Source organism: Nicotiana sylvestris, chromosome 6 (genome assembly GCF_000393655.2).
Source record: "Nicotiana sylvestris chromosome 6, ASM39365v2, whole genome shotgun sequence".
Classification (NCBI taxonomy): domain Eukaryota; kingdom Viridiplantae; phylum Streptophyta; class Magnoliopsida; order Solanales; family Solanaceae; genus Nicotiana; species Nicotiana sylvestris.
In genome coordinates, this window is record NC_091062.1 from 76,784,854 (window position 1) to 76,806,185 (window position 21,332).

A 21,332-nucleotide genomic window follows, 5' to 3' on the forward strand; every position below is an offset into this window, starting at 1 on the left:
AATGCGAGGATTACTTCGTCACTAGAGTCTTGATCGATGGAGGCTCCAGCCTCAACATCTGTCCGTTGGTAACTCTCAGAACATTGGGAAAGAGCCTGCACGAGATCAAAGATGGGGCCATCAATGTCAAAGCCTTCGATGGGTCCCAAAGGTCTACTATCGGAGAGATCAGCCTATGCTTGCAAATGGGGCCAACCTGGTTCGACGTTGACTTTCAAGTGATAGATGTACCAGCATCCTACAATTTACTGTTGGGATGACCATTGATCCATGTCATCGGAGCTGTAGCATCGACCCTGCATCAGGCAGTGAAGTTCGAATGGAATCACTAAGAGGTGATCATTCATGGCGATGGTAGCAACCCCATATATAGTCGCCAGACCATCCCGATGATTGGAGGCAGAAGGAGAATAGGCGGAGAAACATACCACCACATTGAAAGAATCAACGTTGTAGACAAAGATAAATGGTGGGATAACAAGATTGAAAGTATCCTGAATTGGTGTGGGTACGAACCTGGAAAGGGACTCGGCAAAAACCTCTAGGGAATCGCCAAACCCATCAGGCTGAATAAACATGACACTACATTTGGTTTGGGGTATGAGTACACTTGGGAGGAGTTCAATCACTGGTCGCCACCATGGCGCGGTCCCTACTACCCACTGGAGCATCCGATACCTCCCCTGGAGCAGACTTTCCAGCCGGTAGATACTATATATGGATCGAAGGAAGATAAAGCATTGGCAGCCGTGAAGAATCTGTTCCTGGAGGATGATGATATGGATTGTAGTGTTATTTTCGAGGAGGAAGGGGAGGAAGGCCCTTCTATACAAGTTGTGAACCAAGGAGAGCGCCTCAGCAATTGGTCAATCAGAACCACCAGGGCCCAGAAAATTTCGGGGTAGCAAGGCTAAACAAAAGCACCATGCATCATATTTTACTTTTTACTAGCTAATTTTATTTCAGCATTGTCTTTAATTCTGAAAAGAGCTCTGATACTCAAAACAATTATGAATTTAATCGAAGCATTTCAGTTTATTATATATCTCGCTCTTATTATTTTCCTATCATTCACTTTATTTTACACAACATTACTATTACTTGCCTTGATGATGAACCAACGATTGTGACTTGCAACGAGACAACGCAACAAACGGATACGGACTCAGAAAAGGATGATATACCAGAAGAGGTCATTAGGGGAGTTGAGAATTTTGAAAATAGGCCTAAGGCTAACTTGGACGAAACCGAGGTCGTTAATCTGGGAGATACAGAGAATGTCAAAGAAACGCGCATCAATGTTCACCTATCACCATCAGAAAAGAAAGAGTACACGGAGTTCCTAAAGGAATATGAAGACATATTCTCCTGGTCATATGATGATATGACTGGTCTCAACACATCCATTGTAGCTCACAAACTGCCAACAGATCCAACATGCCCGCCGGTAAAGCAGAAGCTCAGGAAATTCAAACCCGACATGAGTTTGAAAATCAAAGAAGAGGTTACCAAACAAGTCAAAGCCAAGGTTCTCAGGGTAGTAGAGTATCCGACATGGTTAGCCAACATCGTGCCAGTGCCAAAAAAGGATGGGAAAGTTAGAGTTTGTGTTGACTACCGGGATCTTAATCGGGCCAGTCCTAAAGATGACTTCCCCTTGCCTAACATACACATTCTTATCGGCAACTGCGCCAAACATGAGTTGCAGTCTTTTGTTGATTGTTTCGCTGGGTATCATCAGATATGGATGGATGAGGAAGATGCAGAGAAAACGGCTTTCATCACGCCGTGGGGAATGTACTGTTACAAAATGATGCCATTTGGTTTGAAGAACGCTGGTGCCACCTACATGAGAGCCATGACTACCATCTTTCATGACATGATATACAAGGAGATCGAGGTATATGTGGATGATGTCATCATCAAATCCAAGAAAGCCAGGGATCACATGGCAGATCTAAGAAAGTTCTTCAACAGACTGAGGAGGTACAATCTGAAACTGAATTCTGCCAAGTGTGCATTCGGGGTTCCTGCTTGAAAATTATTGGGTTTCATCGTGAGTCGTCGAGGAATAGAATTGGATCCATCAAAGGTCAAATCTATCCAAGAATTGCCACCGCCAAAGAACAAGAAGGACGTGATGAGTTTCCTGGGAAGACTCAACTATATCAGCCGGTTCATAGCTTAATCCATGGTCATTTGTGAACCTATCTTCAAAATGTTGAAGAAAGACGCCGCTACCAAATGGACTGATGATTGTCAGAAAGCTTTTGACAGAATCAAGGAATACCTATCAATGATGCCGGTCTTGGTTCCGCCTGAGACAGGAAGACCCGTATTGCTTTACCTTGTGGTATTGGATAGAGCATTCGGTTGTGTTCTAGGACAACATGATGAAACAAGGAGAAAGGAGCAAGCCATCTACTATATCAGTAAGAAGTTCACACCGTACGAGGCCTGGTATTCTCTTTTAGAACGCACTTGTTGTGCTCTGACTTGGGTCGCGCAGAAGTTAAGGCATTATTTCTGTGCTTACACTACTTATCTCATATCCAGAATGGACCTTCTGAAGTATATCTTCCAGAAGCCCATGCCCACTAGCAAGCTCGCAAAGTGGCAGATCATGATAAGTGAATTCGACATTGTTTACATGACCCAGAAAGCAATCAAAGGGCAAGCCTTGGCGGACCATCTCGCCGAGAATCCCGTGGACGGAGAATACGAGCCCCTAAAAGCGTATTTTCCCAATGAAGAGGTATCTTTCATAGGAGAAGATATTGCGGAATCCTATGATGGTTGGAGGTTGTTTTTCGATGGAGCTGCAAATTTCAAAGGAGTTGGCATAGGGGCAGCCCTAGTATCAGAAACCGGCCAGCACTACCCGGTATCCGCCAAGCTCAGGTTCCCTTGCACCAATAATATGGCCGAATATGAAGCCTGCATCTTGGGCCTCAAAATGGCCATTGACATGAACGTTTAGGAGTTGCCGATTAGACTTTCTCATACATCAGGTTCGAGGAGAGTGGGAAACCAAGAGTTCTAAGATACTTCCCTACTTGCATCATATACAGGAGTTGAGGAAAAGGTTCACAAAGACAAAATTTTAGCACGTCCCTAGAGTCCAGAACGAGTTTGCGGATGCATTAGCTACTTTATCGTCCATGATCCAGCATCCAGATACAAATTTCATTAATACCATCCCAGTAAAGATTCATGATCAACCAACTTATTGTGCGCACGTTGAGGAAAAAGCGGATGGAAAACCATGGTTCCATGACATCAAGGAGTACTTGACAACAGGGGAATATCCAGGACTTGCCAACGCTACTCAAAAGCGTACACTTCGTAGGCTATCCAGCAACGTTTTTCACAGTGGAGGAATCTTGTATAGGAGGACTCCTGATTTGGGTCTACTAAGGTATGTCGAAGCCGAAGAAGCATCCAGGCTATTGGACGAGGAGCATACGGGGACATGCGGGCCGCACATGAATGGTTTTGTCTTAGCAAAGAAGATACTCCGAGCAGGGTATTTTTGGATGACTATGGAAACAGACTGTATCCAGTATGTTCGCAAATATCATCGTTGTCAGATACATGCGGATATGATAAAGGCACCTCCAAACGAGCTTACTGCGACAAGATCACCATGGCCATTCGCCGCTTGGGGAATGGATGTTATCGGACCTATCGAGCCTGACACATCAAATGGGCACAGGTTCATCTTAGTGGCAATCGATTATTTTACCAAATGGGTCGAAAAAGCATCATACAAGGCGGTTACTAAGAAGGTTGTGGCGGGTTTCGTCCGCGACCGCATTGTTTGTCGGTTCGGAGTTTCGGAATCAATCATCACCGATAATGGTTCCAATCTCAACAACGACTTGATGAAAGCAATGTGTGAAACTTTCAAGATCAAACACAAGAACTCTACAGCCTACATGCCTCAGATGAATGGAGCTATGGAAGCAGCCAACAAGAATATCAAGAAGATACTAAGGAAGATGGTCGAAAGGCACAAACAATGGCATGAGAAGTTATCATTCGCCTTATTGGGATACCGCACTATAGTCCGCACATCGACTGGAGCAACTCCCTACATGCTGGTTTATGGTACAGAAGTGGTCATCCCCACCGAGGTAGAAATCCCCTCCTTAAGGATCATACAAGAAGTTGAATTGGATGATGCAGAATGGGTAAAAGGTCGCTATGAGCACTTAGCCCTTATAGATGGGAAAAGGATGAATGCAGTTTGCCACGGTCAGTTGTATCAGAATAGAATGTCCATAGCCTTCAACAAAAGGGTTAAGACAAGGATGTTTACACCGGGGCAGCTGGTGTTGAAGAAAATCTTCCCACATCAAGATGAAGCCAAAGGGAAGTTCTCTCCTAATTGACAGGGTTCGTACATGGTTCACCGGGTTCTAACTGGAGGAGCCCTTATTCTTGCAGAGATGGATGGAGAAGTCTGGCCGAAGCCAATCAATTCAGATGCAGTGAAACGATATTATGTGTAACCACTTATGATTCCCTTAACGATGTAATTTGAACTACGCCTGACTTGATTCCCGTTTAAGAGGGGATACGTAGGCAGCCCTATGGGTTCGGTCATAATTTAATAAAAATTCCATTTTCCCCCGCTATTGAAACCGGGGCAGAATTTTGAGGAGGGCCCTCAAACTTCCGAAGTTAATTTTAGTTCATGCATCGCCAGAAGTGCCAGCCCAGTAAACTAGGGCAGAATTTTGAGGAGGACCCTCAAAATTCCAAAGATGTTTTTTTAGTCATTCAACACAGCTGTCAGAAATGTCCGCTCAGTAAACTGGGGCAGAATTTTGAGAAGGACCTTCAAAATTCCAAAAAAAAAAGAAGAGGTTGCAATGTCTTGAACCACGTCACAGTCGTTGGTTCATCTAAAGAAAACTATTTTCGATTATATACGTTATATTTACTAAATCATGCATAACTATTATCCGAATTGCTGTTATTTAGCGACGCTACCCCAATGACACATAACGTTAGGAGCCCGGGGAAGACGAACTAACCTTTCCCCTCACAAAACTCACGATTTTCTTTGGATGCAGGCACTCGACTTGCAATATCATCAGGTATATTTATGTACGCATACTCTCTCAAGAATACAACTTCTCAGAATTATCACTTGCCCGCAATTGCTATCCGTACACAATCTCCCCAGCAGTCATATTGTCATAATCGACTATCAGCTAAGAGATCTTACTACTAATCATCCTTTTACATTCTTGCACTGTATAAGGCTACCTTTCTGCCTTTCGAGGTTAAGCTCTACCACCATCTGCATATCTTTGCATTGCATAAGGCTACCTTTCTGCCTTTGAGGTTAAGCTCTACCTCCATATGCATTTTGCATAAGGCTACCTTTCCGCCTTTCGAGACTAAGCATTGTCTCCATCTGCATCTTTTTTTGCATTGCATAAGGCTACCTTTCTGCCTTTCGAGGTTAAGCTCTACCTCCATCTGCATATCTTTGCATTGCATAAGGCTACCTTTCTGCCTTTCGAGGTTAAGCTATACCTCCATCTGCATTTTGCATAAGGCTACCTTTCCGCCTTTCGAGACTAAGCATTGTCTCCATCTGCATCTTTTTTGCATTGCATAAGGCTACCTTTCTGCCTTTCGAGGTTAAGCTCTACCTCCATCTGCATTTTGCATAAGGATACCTTTCTGCCTTTCGAGGTTAAGCTCTACCTCCATCTGCATATCATTGCATTGCATAAGGCTACCTTTCTGCCTTTCGAGGTTAAGCTCTACCTCCATCTGCATTTTGCATAATGCTACCTTTCCGCCTTTCGAGACTAAGCATTGTCTCCATCTGCATCTTTTTTGCATTGCATAAGGCTACCTTTCTGCCTTTCGAGGTTAAGCTCTACCTCCATCTGCATTTTGCATAAGGCTACCTTTCCGCCTTTTGAGACTAAGCATTGTCTCCATCTGCATCTTTTTTGCATTGCATAAGGCTACCTTTCTGCCTTTCGAGGTTAAGCATTGTCTCCATCTGCATCTTTTTTGCATTGAATAAGGCTACCTTTCTGCCTTTCGAGGTTAAGCTCTACCTCCATCTGCATTTTGCATAAGGCTACCTTTCTGCCTTTCGAGGTTAAGCTCTACCTCCATCTGCATTTTGCATAAGACTACTTTTCTACCTTCCGAGGTTAATCTCTACCTCCATCATCATCTGCATAAGGCTACTTATCTGCCTTTCGAGACTAAGCTCTGTCTCCATCTGCATTTCCTACATTGCATAAGGCTACCTTTCTGCCTTCCGAGACTAAACTCTGTCTCCACCTGCATTTCCTGCATTGCATACGGCTACCTCTCTACCTTCCGAGACTAAGCTCTGTCTCCATCCTGCATGGCTGAAATATCGCCACTTTATTTTCTTGCATGGCTGAAATATCGCCACTTTATTTTCTTGCATCGGCTGAAAGATCGCCACCTTATCTTTCTTGCATCGGCTGAAATGTCGCCACCTTTAATTTACGTCTTGCATTGGCTGAAATACCGCCACCTTCTGCATTTCATGGGCTGAAAGATCGCCAAATTATCCAAAGGCGTCATTGTTCGAAGGCACCGATTTTATAGCCCGAGAACGCCATGCCATGGCCCGAGGACCCCATTTTATCTTTTGCATATCATTATTCAAAGGCATCATGGTTTGGAGGCACCATTCTCATAGCCCGAGAACATCATTTCATAGCCTGCGAATCCTTTATCATACACTTCATGGCCCAGGACGTCATGGTTCAAGGACGTCATCCTAACCGTCCGAGGACAGCATTCATGGTCCAATGGGAACTTGCATCACGTTTAAATTTATGCAGAATATGCAATCGTATTTCTTACTTGCAGGTACATCGGCTGGCAACGACTGTCTCAGCAGGAGCGATCCCGCTCTGATTCCCGCAGCCTATCAATTTTCAGAAACCTCTCTCAATCTAAACATTGCGTTCGTCCATTTCAAATCTCCATCGGCATATTCCGTCAATGGTTCCTGAACTACATATGGCCTGATTCCTGTAAGACCAAGGATATGTAGGCGGCTCAAAAACCAGATCTCGGTCAAAATTCTTTTCGATCGCCGTTTCCGGTCAAAATTGGCCATCTCATCTTTACCCGACAACTCTTTCATCCTCCTCGGGTAAAGAGGGGCAGCTGTTGATACCCAATTTTTCCCTAGGTATTTTTGTACCCAAAGTACTTCCAAAATAGCATGTATGTGCATATATAAGCACACCTAAGAGTTTTAGTATTTTTAATGATTTTTAAACCGATTTACTACCTATTTTAATACCACAAAATCCAATAATTATTCTCAAAATTATCATTTTTTGGTGAATAACTTATTTCATTCCCGTATTTACACCAAAATTTAATTAAGGTGATTTTTGCATATTTTTACAAATTTATTTGGCATTTTTAAGCTAATTGCATGTAATTGCAATTATGGCCTATTTTATGATTAATAGCATTTTATAATTATAAAACTGCTTCCAATATTTTTAAATTGATATTTATATATTATTTGTTTGCTCAGTATTTTTAATTTACTTTTTTAATCATTATTACTATTTTAATAAAGTAAAAAGGGGAAAATTGGCTATTTAACACTTAGCCTATTTCTATTTCAATAACATCCTTTTCTCCCTTTCAATTGTAGCCTCAATTGGCCCAATTCCGCCCCAAATTAAACGATCCAATTCCCATTTCGACCCGACCCCTTAGCCCAATTTTTAAACCCGCCCGATTTTCTTTAAATCCTAGCCGTTGATCGTTTTGATCAACGGCTCTAGTTTAGGCTTTCCTTTTTGAATCACCTAACACCCCTAACCCTACTTCATTTGCATAGAGACTCCGCCTCTAACTCTCTTCGTCTCCCTCAAATCCTCTCGAACCTCTCCGAAACCCTAATCACCTCCCACCTTATCTCACCTCGTTTCCACCGGAATCCGTGGCATCTCCTGCCATAGATGGCCTTTACTCACCCTCTCTCACGCCCAAGCCTGAGTTGCACGAAGTCTGGAGGCTTGACCTCGATGGTCCTCTCTCAGATCCTTCTCAGATCCGTGGATCTATGGTTTTCCGACCATGCTCCAGCATATTCAAGCGCTGGAAGCTCTATTCTTGACCGTTTCGACTCAGGATCTGATCTTGTTCTTCCAAGCGTTTCTCACTTCCAGGGTTTCTCTGAAACCCTAAGCCATTCGAGGTTCTTTCACCATTATTTGTTTAGATCTGTGCTATGTCTGTGCTTTTTTTGACGATTTGAGTGTTTTCCCCAAATTTCCTTCTCAAAAATCGTTCAATTTCAAATTAGGGTTTCTGAAGGTCTTTTGATTCTTGTTGTTCTTTTCTTTTAGATGTTCGTTTGTATTATGCTCGTATGTTTTCCTTCTCTATTACGCATGTATTGTCCTTTTTTTTCTTTCTTTTATATGTGTGCTCACATAATTAATCCGTGTTAAATTTTCCTCACTCTTCTACCATGTGTGTTTACTACCGAGCTTCTTGACTTTTGCTTTTCTCTGTTTGTGTTCTTGTTAAGTATGTTTCATCTATTCTAGACTTGTCTGAGCTTCGGGTTTCCAAAATGTGTTCTTTTATGCTCTCAAATCGATTTTCTTTCTCTGATTGTTTCAAACCTGCTATCGTGGTCTGTTTGTTCCTCATGAGACTCCTTGAGTCTGTTCGCTTGCCTTCTCGTTTTTGTGTTTGATTCAATTTGAAACCCTAAATTTTGGGGGTTTCTTCGATAAATTGGATTAGGGTTCCACTTTGGGACCCTGAACTTTCAAACTCACCATGAATCTATAACTGAACTCGTATTCTTTTGTTTGTGATCCTAAACCCTTCAATGCTAGACTATTGTTTGAATTGTTTGCTTTATATGTGAGAAACCCCTCTTTCAAGATTTTGACGATTGCTTGATTGATTTTGGACCCTTCTGATAGGGTCTTGATTGATTGCCCTTAATTTCCTTTTGTTTGAGCCCTTCTCTCCCTATTCCTGACTGGGTTCATTCGAATCAAACCTGTTTACTTTGATTTTGTTAACTGTCTGATTGATTCCCTTTCCTTTCTCTTTACAAATCAAGTACTATTGAGACCTTTCCTTAAATATACTTCATGTATTTTCCCTTCTTAGGCTACTATGAAAGATTTTACTCAAATTTCCTTTCCTTGTTTACATTTTTCCGTCTGAAATTAAATCCCTCGGCTGAAGGGAGAATATTTGAGACTGATTTTTAAAAGGTTTTCTTACCTTTCTTGCTTGCTTCTCTATACTATAAGAGGGGGTTGCCCTTCTGCACTTTAGATAATCAATTTGACACGATCAATTCTGATCACTTCTCATTCTCAAATACACTTAGAATTTTCATAAGAGCTCGAGTTCTCTGAACTCACAAGCATAAAGTGTTCTTCTCTGATTGTGGCTTTGCTTGAAAGAATCCTGCTTTTCTGTGCTTACTTTTCTGCAACTGGTATGTTCTTATGTTCAAGTCCTGTCTCTTCCCCTTATGTGTTTATTCTAATATTCATCTCTTACTGTTTACATGTTGTGATTTTCTGCAAGTTTATTTATTTCATCGTTCCTGCTCTTATATGAATCCCAAACCCTAAGCCTCCTATGTGGTTGAGTTATGGTTCAGAAACATGGCGATACTTGATATTATTGTCCATGGACATGAAATGGACCCTCTTGAGTCCTAAACTCTTTCAATTCCCATCCCCATTCCCCTTTACATGTATGCTGAGTTTGAGACTATGGCCTGATATTGTCCTAATCACTGTCCAGGCCCTAGTCTGACCTTCAATAGGTCTTTACTCATAATTGATTGCCCGACAGGCTGGTCAGGGGGTGTGCCAGCCTAGCATATGGCTAGGCATGACCACCAGCCTGCCTTGGCATTCCCTAATTCCCCTTGTGCACTTACACCTATTCCTAGAATCTTAAGTTCTACCCCTCTCTTTTGAGCCTTGCTTTGGGACCTTGAGTTCCCTCTGAACTTGGACATCTGAGGGCTGGCCCTTTCACACTGCACTATAATCTGAATCTGCAATATATTTGGGGTGTAAGCACTGCATGGAGCTATTGAAACTCCTTGGATCTCTGAAACACATCAGATAAGAGAAGGCTTTGGAATCTGATCTTTGGAAGTTGGTTTATCTCATATTTCAGACCTGGGGTCTGAATTAGGCTCTCCTTGGTTGGAATCTTTAATTTCTGATATATTTTTTCTTATTCATTTCGGTCTGTAATAATCTTGTAATAAACATTTGGGGTCGGCTAGTGGAAAAGGGTAGGGGACTATGCATGCAAGGGGTAGATACCATGTTTATATGGATTACTACTTTGCTAAAGTTCTGCATTTTATAAATCACTGAAACTCTGCATTCTTATATAGATACCATGTTTATAGGATTTTCTGCATTCTCATATAGATGCTATGTCTATAGGGTTTTCTGCAATTTCATAACAGATGCCATGCCTGTAAGCCGATTCTAAAATTCTGCATCTTCATATAGACACCATGCCTATAGGACTTTTTGCATTCTGCATCTGTCATTAGGAAAACCTATTATAGGATTTAAATACCTAACCAATTGCATGTAGACAACCTGCCTATAGGACTCCTGCATAAGCAATAACAGTGCTCAAATGAGCAACACCTAGAAAGCATGTCTATAGGAGCTGTTAACTAAACCTGAATTGTCAACTCGCTTATAAGCCTAAAGTCAGTAGCAATAATGTTTAACGCCTGCAGATCTTATGTCCCTGTAGTTGACAATTCTTTTCTGCAATCAGTTTACTTCTTTATTTCCGAAACTAATAGATATCATGCCTATAGGTTCTGTTTAACGCCTAGGCAAGCCTTAGGGTAAATTTTACAATTGCATCAGTTTTGATAATTACAACCAGCTGGTAGGCCTAATTCGGACTTCTTGTATGAAAATATGTGATAAATTAGCCACCCTTCCTATGTTAAGTTTAATACAGACCAAACCAGTATTTGTAAGTTATGCTAAATAATCTGCTGCTTTGAATGAGGAGGCCGACTTGAGCCTTAACTGCTATTTGTTTCCCTTTTAACTGCTATTTGTTATTGCTTGTCGCCTAGATTTTTATCCTTTTGAAAACTCGGCAAAAGCCCCCAACTCCCTCCCCTTTAGGATTAGTAGTCCCATATGCCTCCGGGAATGATAGGATTGGGAAGGTAATGGCATGCAATAAGTAACGATACCATTTCGCGCTTTAACACCTTAACGGGGTGGGAAAGGTAGATATGGATATGATGACCGATGCGCTAATATCACGTGCGACCCCTCTTCTGAGGAGTGATCGCTGGGTATTGCATTGAAGTGATCCATATTAATTATAAACTTAGGACTCCCACTCCCTTTATTTGCTTTCATCTCTTCTTGTAAAACTGTTCAAATCTCTTTTTCATGAATTTCTGCCCTCTCTACTTACCTTTGAAAATTTTCAACCTGATTGCAATGTTATATGCGAATCCTTATTTGAGCCTTGATTGTTTACTTGTAAAGTCACAATTGTAACATGGCCGGGAACCACACTAGTGGATCTTGAGGGGTGCCTAACACCTTCCCCTCGGGATAATTTCTAGCCCTTACCCTAATCTCTGGTCTCTTCATCTCAAACCCTTCTTAAAGTGTCCTAATGCACTATAATCATTAGGTGGCGACTCTTCAACTCTAAATCCAATTCTTGAAAGGGAATAGAGTTGTCTTCCCAATGTCGTATACCCGATTTCTGACCCCACGGTTAGAGAAAAAAGGGGCATCAACAGATACACGGACAGATGAAACTAGAGACTCATGGGGAATATCAAAATAATGAGCAAAGTACGATGGCACATATGAATAAGTAAAGCTAGGGTCAAATTATACTGAAGCATCTCGATGACAAACTGAAATAATACCTGCGATCACAACATCTGTAGCAATAGCCTCTGGTCTGGCAGGAAGTGCATAGAAATGGGCATGACCCCCACCTAATTGTCCTCCCCCTCTTGGGCTACCCCTGGCTGACTGAGCTCTACCCCAAGCAGACTGGGCGGGTGGTGTAGCTGCTGGTGCTGATGCCATCGACCGAGAACTCTAATATGGAGTCCCACTCAACAACCTAGGGCAATCTCTCTTGATATGGCCGAGATCCCCGCACTCGAAATAACCCCTCCTCTAGCGGAACTACTGCTCCTAATATCTCGTGGAACTACCCGTAGAAACCTGAGTAGACGAGGCATGGTGAGAACTCTGTGCTGGTAGTGCACTAAATAAAGACTAGCCTGAGTGAGCAATATAAGGGCTATGGCTGACTGATGCACCATGTTGAACTGGTCAGGTCATCTGAGCATGTCTATAGGGACAATCCCTGTCGTGGTGGAACTGACCTCCAGAAGGAATGCCACCAAAACTCCCTGATCCACGAGGCCTCTTGGCCTTCCTCTCAAATCGCTCCTGGCGGTGAGCTGACTATATCTCCTGAGCAATGTCAACAACCTCCTCAAAAGAAGCACCAGACACCCTCTCTCTAGTCATGAGAATCCTCAGCTGATCTGCGAGGCCATCAACGAACCTCTTGATCCTCTCCTTCTCTGTGTGAACCAACCAAATAGCATGACAGGCCAACTCAGAAAATCTTATCTCGTACTGCATCACAGTTATGTCATCCTGACGCAACTGCTCGAACTGTCTACACAGCTCTTCTCTACGGGACTGCGGCACGTACTTCTCCAGGAAGAGAATGGAGAACTGCTGCCATGTAAGTCGCACTGCACCAACCGGCTTAGTGAATTGAAAAGTAGTGAACAAAACCCCACTGGTCTCCAGTGAACTGAAAAGTAGTGAACAAGATCCCACTGGTCTCCAGAATACCTACTGTATGGAGGATCCTCTAACATCTGTCCTAGAAACTATTATGCCCTGAGCCCGGGGGAGAGACCGACACCTAGGGCCTCATCTATCCTTGCGTACCACTTGCAACTAAGAGACTCTGAACATGTGATGTCATACTTTGGCTATGGGCTATATTACAAGATAATGTGTGATACAAAATATAAAACTAAATGGAGACTAACGCTGACTAATGTCAACATAAAGCTGGGCCGGTAAGGACGTCATAATTACTACAACTAAAAGCCAACAAAATATATGTACAGGGCCTACAAGCCCAACATACTGCACTACCCGACAGGATATGTCTACAGGCCTCTACTGGTAGATGTACTATGATCGGAATAGGGCCTCGACCTACCCATAACCTATCTACATATATACACAATATATACACCACACTACTAGACTCGGCAACTCCGAAAGAAGGGGAGCTTACCGATAAAGCTGAACTCGGGCAACACCTACTAAGGAGGTCTCCCCATCTGTCTGTCTGAACCTGCACGCATGAAATGCAGCACCCCCAAAAAGGGACATCAGTACAAAATAATGTATCAAGTATGTAAGGCAATATACTGAAGCTGAAACTGAAATGATAATATAATAACTGAAAACATCTGGGAGTCAAAGAAAATATGAAGATATGCTCATCTGCTGATACTGACTAAACTCTCTCAATATAGTGAGTAAAATAGTTGTCCGACCCTATATATATATATAACTACTCTATAGTAGTAGGCTCGCTCGTAGGCTCTCGGCCATAATAGGCTCTGTATCTCAACCAATTGGGCTTTCTCATTGGCGCTCAGCCACAGTAGGCTTGGTATATATCTTACCATCTGATCAGAGGTTGCCCAATAGGGGCCTGCCCATCGATTATAGCTCGACGGTAATGAAAATATTTTAATACTGTATATATAAATTCTTTGCTCTCTTGACTAGAAGAAGGAAATACTCAATTGAATATGAAGTCCCGATAAGGAGAATATCGTAACTTACAAAATTAGGAAAATATATGTAACTTGCGAGACTAGCAAAATACACGTAAATTCCGGGATATGAAATTTTCTTTATGACTCATTATCAAAATTTTGTAATTACGAGATCATGAAAAATGAAGGAGGAGCTTAGCCTTAACATACTTAGTGTAGGGAAAAATCTGCATGATATTCTAGGAACAGGTTGCACCGTACTCCGCTATATCGCAAAACGTAATTATGTTGCTAGGACCTTAATAATTTTTGTTGGTTTTTTTTTTGTAGGAATCAATTGAAAATAAAATGGCTAACATCCAACAAGTAATGTGAGGTCTTACGTCTCTGTTCTTTATTTTGGAACATTTCAAATGAATTTAGTATAGTTTGTTTAGTCTTTATGTGAAAGACTTTGATTAGTCAAAGTCTTGGAAATGAAATACATGGTATCTTCATGACACCTAGCAAGGAATGACTTAGTCATTCTTTATAACATGGCAAGCTACCATGTGGGGTTGGGGGTGGGATAATTAATCTTTATCCACTTATTAGTTAACTAGGTAATGTTTTGTTACCCGGTAATTAATCAATTACCCGCATAATTCAAAAATTGCCCCAAATTACTTAAAATTCTACTTATTTTTAATATACTTTATATATAGTTTATACATAGTACTATCGTGGTCATATGGTACCTTTCATGGTACTATTTTATAATTATCGGGTATTATCACTTGATTCGTATTTTATCCCAAATTGGCCAGTTTCAACGATACTCGTTTTCTCTAATTCGTGCATCCTTTATCCTTCATGATACTTATTTATCGCTTGTTATAAATAGCATAAATATGCTAACCTCCAAATAATATCATCCCTGAGTTTACGTCAATTTACTGAAGATGAAACTTTAACGTACGAAAAACGTGAGATGTAACATCCTTCCCCCTTAGAAACATTCGTCCTCAAATGTCTATTCTTAGATACTTTGGGAACATTTTTGTTGGAGTCTCTTCCATACATCTGACTAAAACCAACCTGTACGCGGCCAGAAAACTTACTATACATGCCACACATGGCCACTGTTTATAAATAGCAACACTTGGCTCCACACAACTGTCCATTATAAATTCTGAGAGTTAAAAATGAGAGTTTACCTGATGACCTACTGGCCTGAGAGTTTATACCCTCGAGTCATATCTTCAGTTTGAAATAGGTGGGGGTATTTAGAATTCATTTCTTCCTATGCTTCCCACGTCATCTCTTCCACCTTCTTACTTCTCCATAAAACCTTTACAGATGCTATCTCCTTATTTTGTATCTTGCGGATTTGTCAGTTTAGGATGGAAATCGAAATTTCCTCGTATGACAAGTCCTCTGTAATCTGTACATCATCCGTGGGCACCATTTGGGTAGGATCGCCAATGCACTTTCATAACATAGATACGTGAAAAATCGGACGAACAGACTCCAATTTTGAGGGCAATTCTAACTCATAAGCTAATTGGCCTACTCTCCGAATGATCCTTAAGGCCCAATATACTATGGGCTAAGCTTGCCTTTCTTGCCAAACCTCATCACACCTTTCATAGGCGACACCTTTAAGAATACCTAGTCATTAACCCCGAACTCTAAATCACATCGCCACATATTAGAATATGACTTCTGACGACTCTGAGTTATCAACAATCTCTCTCGGATAAACTTTACTTTTTCTATGGCCTGCTAAACCAGGTCTGGCCCATGTAACCCAGATTATCCAATATCAAATCACCCTATAGGAGATCTGCACAAGGACCCATACAAAGCCTCGTACGGAGCCATATGGATACTGGAGTGGTAACTGTTATTATATGCAAACTCGATAAGAGGTAGATGTTCCTCCCAACTTCTTTTAAAATCTAGCACACATGCTCACAACATATCCTCGAGCATCTGAATCGTGCACTCAGCTTGTCCATCCGTTTGTGGATGAAAAGCTGTGCTGAGATTCACCTGAGTTCCTAGACCTTTCTGAAATGACCTCCAAAAATGTGTTGTAAACTGTGCCCCATGGTCAGATATAATAGATATTGGCACTCCGTGTAGTCGCACTATTTCTTTAATATATAACTTTGCATAATCTTTTGTTGTATATGTAGATTTGACCGGTATAAAATGAGCTTATTTCATGAGCATATCGACTATCACCCATATGGAATCGAACTTACGTTGAGAACGAGGTAAACCTGTGATAAAGTCCATGTTTATCGCCTCCCATTTCCATGTCGGGATCTCTATAGTCTGCATTAGCCCTCCGGGCTTCTGGTGCTCTATCTTCACCTACTGGCAACTAGGGCATTGAGTGACATACTCAATAATGTTCTTCTTCATATCGCTCCACCAATACACCTCGTTAATGTCATGATACATCTTCATCGACCCAGGGTGGATAGAGTACCATGAATAATGTGCCTCTGACATAATCCTGTCTCGTAGCCTTGCTACATCTAGAACACACAAACGACCCCTGTATCTGAGAACCCCATTTCCTTTGGGTTCTAACAATGGCTTCTTCTATTGGGGAACCCGCTCTTAATTCAACTAACTCTGGGTCCTCGTACTGCCTCTCCTTTACTTCAGCTATGAGAGATGATTTTGCAGTATTTTGGAGTATAACTCCTCCATTACCAGAGTCAACTAACCAAACCCCCAAACAAGCCAATTGATGAATCTCTCTAGTTAATTGTCTTTCTTCGACATCTACATGTGCTAAGCTACCCATAGATCGGCGACTTATGGAATCTCCTACAACATTAGCTTTCCCTGGATGATAGAGAATGTTAACATCATAGTCTTTTAATAACTCAATCATCGCCTCTATCGCAAATTCAACTATTTTTGCTTGAAGATATATTAGAGGATTTTATGATCTATGAACACATCAACATGAACAACATATAAATTATGCCGCCATATCTTAAAAGCATGGACAACCGCAACTAATTCGAGGTCGTGGGTCAGATAATTTCGCTCATGCTTCTTTCACTGCCGTGAAGCATACGCAATTACTTTCCCATGTTGCATCAGGACACATCCTAACCCAACACTGGAGGCATCATAATACATGGCATAACCATCTGGACCTTCTGGAAGTGCTAGAACTGGTGCTGAGGTCAACCTATTCTTAAGCTCTTGGAAACTCTGCTCACAGGCCTGTGTCCACTGAAACTTAGTTGCTTTCTGCGTCAGCTTTGTTAATAGTGCTGAAAGAGAAGAAAAACCCTCTACGAACCTCCGGTAATATCCTTCTAAGCCTAGGAAACTACGAATCTATGTCGGAGTGGTAGGTCTAGGCCAAGATTTCACATCCTCAATCTTCTGAGTATCTACCTTTATACTTCCGTCGGATACAATATGCCCTAAGAATGCTATGGATTTCAACCAGAACTCACACTTAGAAAACTTAGCATACAATTTATTATCACGGAGGGTTTGGAGTACCGCTCGCAGGTGATCCACATGATCATCCTCTGAACGTGAATAAAGCAGAATATCATCAATAAAGACTATCATGAACAGATCCAAATATGGCCGGAATAGGCTATTCATCAAGTCCGTAAATATGGCAGGTGCATTCGTCAACCCGAAGGACATAACAAGGAACTCAAAGTGGCCATATCAGGTCCTAAAGGCTGTCTTGGCAATATCTTTCTCCCGAACTCTGACCTGGTGGTACCCCGACCTCAAATCTATCTTTGAAAAGCATCTAGCTCCCTGCAACTGATCAAACAAGTCATCTATCCTTGGAAGGGGATACTTATTCTTAATAGTTACCTTGTTCAGTTGCCTATAATCGATACACATCCTTAGTGAGCCATCTTTCTTACGCACAAACAGTATCGGTGCACCCTAAGGTGAAGTACTGGGCCTGATGAAACCTTTCTCCAGCAAATCTTATAACTACTCCTTCAACTCCTTCAATTTGGTAGGTACCATTCTATACGGAGGGATGGATATTGGTTGCGTTCTTAGAAGCAAATCAATGCCAAAATCAATCTTTCGCTTTGGAGGAATACTTGGAAGTTCATCTGGAAATACATTCGTATACTCTTTGACTACTAGAATAGACTGAAGTGTAGTTATATCAGCATTCACATCTTTAACTCGCACAGTATGATAAATGCACCCTTTTGCAATCATTTTCCTTGCCTTCAGATAGGAAATAAACCTACCTCTAGGTGTCGCTATATTACCTACCCATTCAAGGACTGGCTCGCTCGGAAAATGAAATTTGGCTGTCTTTGCTTGACAATCAATTGTGCCATAACAAGCTGCCAACCAGTCCATGCCCATGATAGCATCAAAATCCAATATCTCTAGCTTAACTAGGTCGGCTGAGGTCTGACGACCACAAACTGATATCGTATAACCTTGGTAAACATGTTTAGCGATAATCGATTCTCTGACCGGTATAGATACCGCAAAAGGATCACTTAGTATTTCAGGAACTATACCAAATTTCTTCGCGACAAATGGGGTAATACACGATAAAGTAAAACCCGGGTCTATCAAGGCATAAACATCGTGAGAACAAATGGTCAACATACCTGTCATAACGTCTGGTGAGGACTCTTGGTCCTGTCGACCTACTAGCGCATAGATACGATTTTGGCTACCACCTGAACTGGACTCTCTACCTCTTCCTCGACCTGTACCAGTCGAAGACTGAGACTCACACTTTGAAGGATGCACGGACATAGCTAATCCTATTGCTGAATTCGCTGGTTGCGCCATTCCTCCAAAATCTCTATTTGGGAAATCTTGCATCATATGCCCCGGACGTCCACATGTATAGAAAGCATCGGAACCAGCTCAGCATTGGCCCAAATGTCCTCTACCGCAGATGGCACACCGCGGCGGAACTGGCCATGTCTTCCCTGAACCTCATTATCACTGCAAACTTGGCGCCTGAGAGCTCTCACCTAGTCTTAACTGAGTATTATGGTCATACTCTCAACCCTGTAGCTGAGGTGGTGGAGGTCTAGGTGGTTGTTCGAAGTACTGGGGCTTGTAACTACCCTGAGACTGCTCCTGAGACCTTGTAAATCTCATCCTCTTATGCTGCCCTGACTTAGTCCTCTCCATACCCTACTACCGACGCCTACCCCTTTCTATATTCTGGGCAAAGGCCTAAATCCGGGATATATCCATACTATCCTGCAATGCACTGGTGGCATATGCCTCGGTCAACTCTGTGGCTAACCCTGCTATAAACATGTGGATTCTATCCCGCGTAGTAGCAACTATGGATGGTGCATATCTGGCCAATGTGTTAAACGGAGACTATATTCTCGAACACTCATATTGCCCTGCTTGAGAGCTAGAAACTGATCGAGTCGGGACCGTCGGATTTCTCGTGCTAAGTACTGGTCAAGGAAGGCATCTGAAAAATTCTCCCAAATAGCAGGAGGTGCATCACGTCCCCTGGATCTTTCCTATCCCTCATATAGAGGATGGCTATATATCGAAGTTGAAAAGCTACTAACTCAACCGCCTCTTTTTCCGTGGCATGCATAACCCGAAAGATCCTATGAAGATGATCTATGAAATCCTGCGGGTCCTCCCTCTAATCTGTCCCTGTGAACTCTAGGGATCCAAGTAATAAACTCTTGGATCGTTGAACTCCCAGATCCTTCAGATGGTCCTGCACTAGCGGATGCCCTAGCCTGTTGTTGGGTAGCTACCAACTGTGCCAACAAATGCACCGCACTCCTCAAGTCCTAATCTGATGGAAGCGGAGAGGGAACTGGATGTGCGATCTCCCTAGGAATCTCCTCAGGTGGTGGAGAAGTAGGTAATTGTTGGGTAGGGGTCTCTCCCTGCGACTCTGATTGGGCCCCATCTACTGGGGGTACCCTGCTAGTCCCCTCACCTACTATTGTTTCTCTTCTTTGGCTAGCCGTAGTCTTCCTAGTTACCGTCATATGTGCATGCAAATGTCAACACATAATTTTAACTCAAATCTCCTATAACTCAGGGCTACAACACGATTAAGATTTGAAAGAAGGGTAACCAACTCCTAAATGCCCTGTAGTCCCCTGATTATATAATGTGGTGCACCACACATCTATAAACAAGACCCTACTAGACATGGCTTGTAGACTTCCTAGGACAGAACTGTTCTGATACCACTTTTGTCATGCCTCGAGCCCGGGGGTGAGACCGGCACCTAGTGCCTCATCTATCCTTGCGTACCACTTGCGACTAAGAGACTCTAAACATGTAATGTCGTATTTGGATATGGGCCATATTACAAGATAATGTGCGATACAAAATATAAAACTAAATGGAGACTAATGTCAACATAAAGCTGGGCCGGCAAGGCCGTCATAATTACTACAACTAACAAGCCAACAAAATATATGTACAAGGCCTACAAGCCCAACATACTATACTACCCGACAAGATATGTCTACAAGCCTCTACTGGTAGATGTACTATGATCGGAACAAGGCCTCGACCTACCCATAACCTATCTACATATATACACAAGATATACACCACACTGCTAGACTCGGAAACTCCAAAAGAAGGGGAGATTACCGATAAAGATGAATTCGGGCAACACCTACTAAGGAGGTCTACCCATCTGTCTGTCTGAACCTGCACGCATGAAATGCAGCGCCTCTAGGAAAGGACGTTAGTATGAAATAATGTACCGAGTATGTAAGGCAATATACTAAAGCTGAAACTGAACTGATAATATAATAATTGAAAACATCTGGGAGTCAAATAAAATCTGAAGATATGCTCATCTGCTGATACTGACTTAACTCACTCAATATAGTGAGTAAAATAGTTTTTCGGCCCTATAAGGCTCTCGCTCTCTCTCTCTCTCTCTCTCTCTCTCTCTATATATATATATATATATATATATATATATATATATATATATATATATATATATATAACTGCTCTGCCATAGTAGGCTTACTCATAGGCACTCGGCCATACTAGGCTCTGTATATATCTTACCATCTGATCAGAGGTTGCCCAATAGGGGTTTGTCCATCGATTATAGCTCGACGGTAATGAAAATACTTTAATACTGTATAGATAAATTCTCTGCTCTCTTAACTAGAAGAAAGAAATAATCAATTGAATGTGAAGTCCCGATAAGAGAAATATCGTAACTTACAAAACTAGAAAAATATATGTAACTTGCAAGACTAGCAAAATATACGTAAATTCCGGGATATGAATTTTTCTTTATGACTCGTTATCAAACTTTTGTAATTATGAGATCATGCAAAATGAAGGAAGAGCTTAGCCTTAATATACCTGGAGTAGGGAAAAATCCGTATGATATTCTTGGAACAGGTTGCACCGTACTCCTATAGAATCGCAAAATGCAATTATGTTGCTAAGATCT

The 21,332-nt window shown here is 41.9% G+C and overlaps 1 protein-coding gene across 1 annotated transcript; it reads right to left on the reverse strand.

The window, feature by feature from the left end:
• Positions 1-16,942: 16,942 nt before the first annotated feature.
• LOC138870800 (uncharacterized) lies at positions 16,943-18,694 on the reverse strand. The gene is made up of 2 exons (XM_070148640.1): positions 17,894-18,694; positions 16,943-17,140 (listed from the first exon to the last, which is right to left on the reverse strand). The coding sequence occupies exons 1-2, from the start codon at positions 18,692-18,694 to the stop codon at positions 16,943-16,945; spliced, it is 999 nt and encodes a 332-aa protein (XP_070004741.1).
• Positions 18,695-21,332: the final 2,638 nt, after the last annotated feature.

Coding starts and splice junctions, on each gene's coding strand:
- LOC138870800 (XM_070148640.1), bottom strand. CDS start 18,694: ATGGCGCAACCAGCGAATTCAGCAATAGGATTAGCTATGTCCGTGCAT. Junction 17,141..17,893: donor CCATCCCTCCGTATAGAATG/GTACCTACCAAA, acceptor AAGCTGACGCAG/AAAGCAACTAAGTTTCAGTG.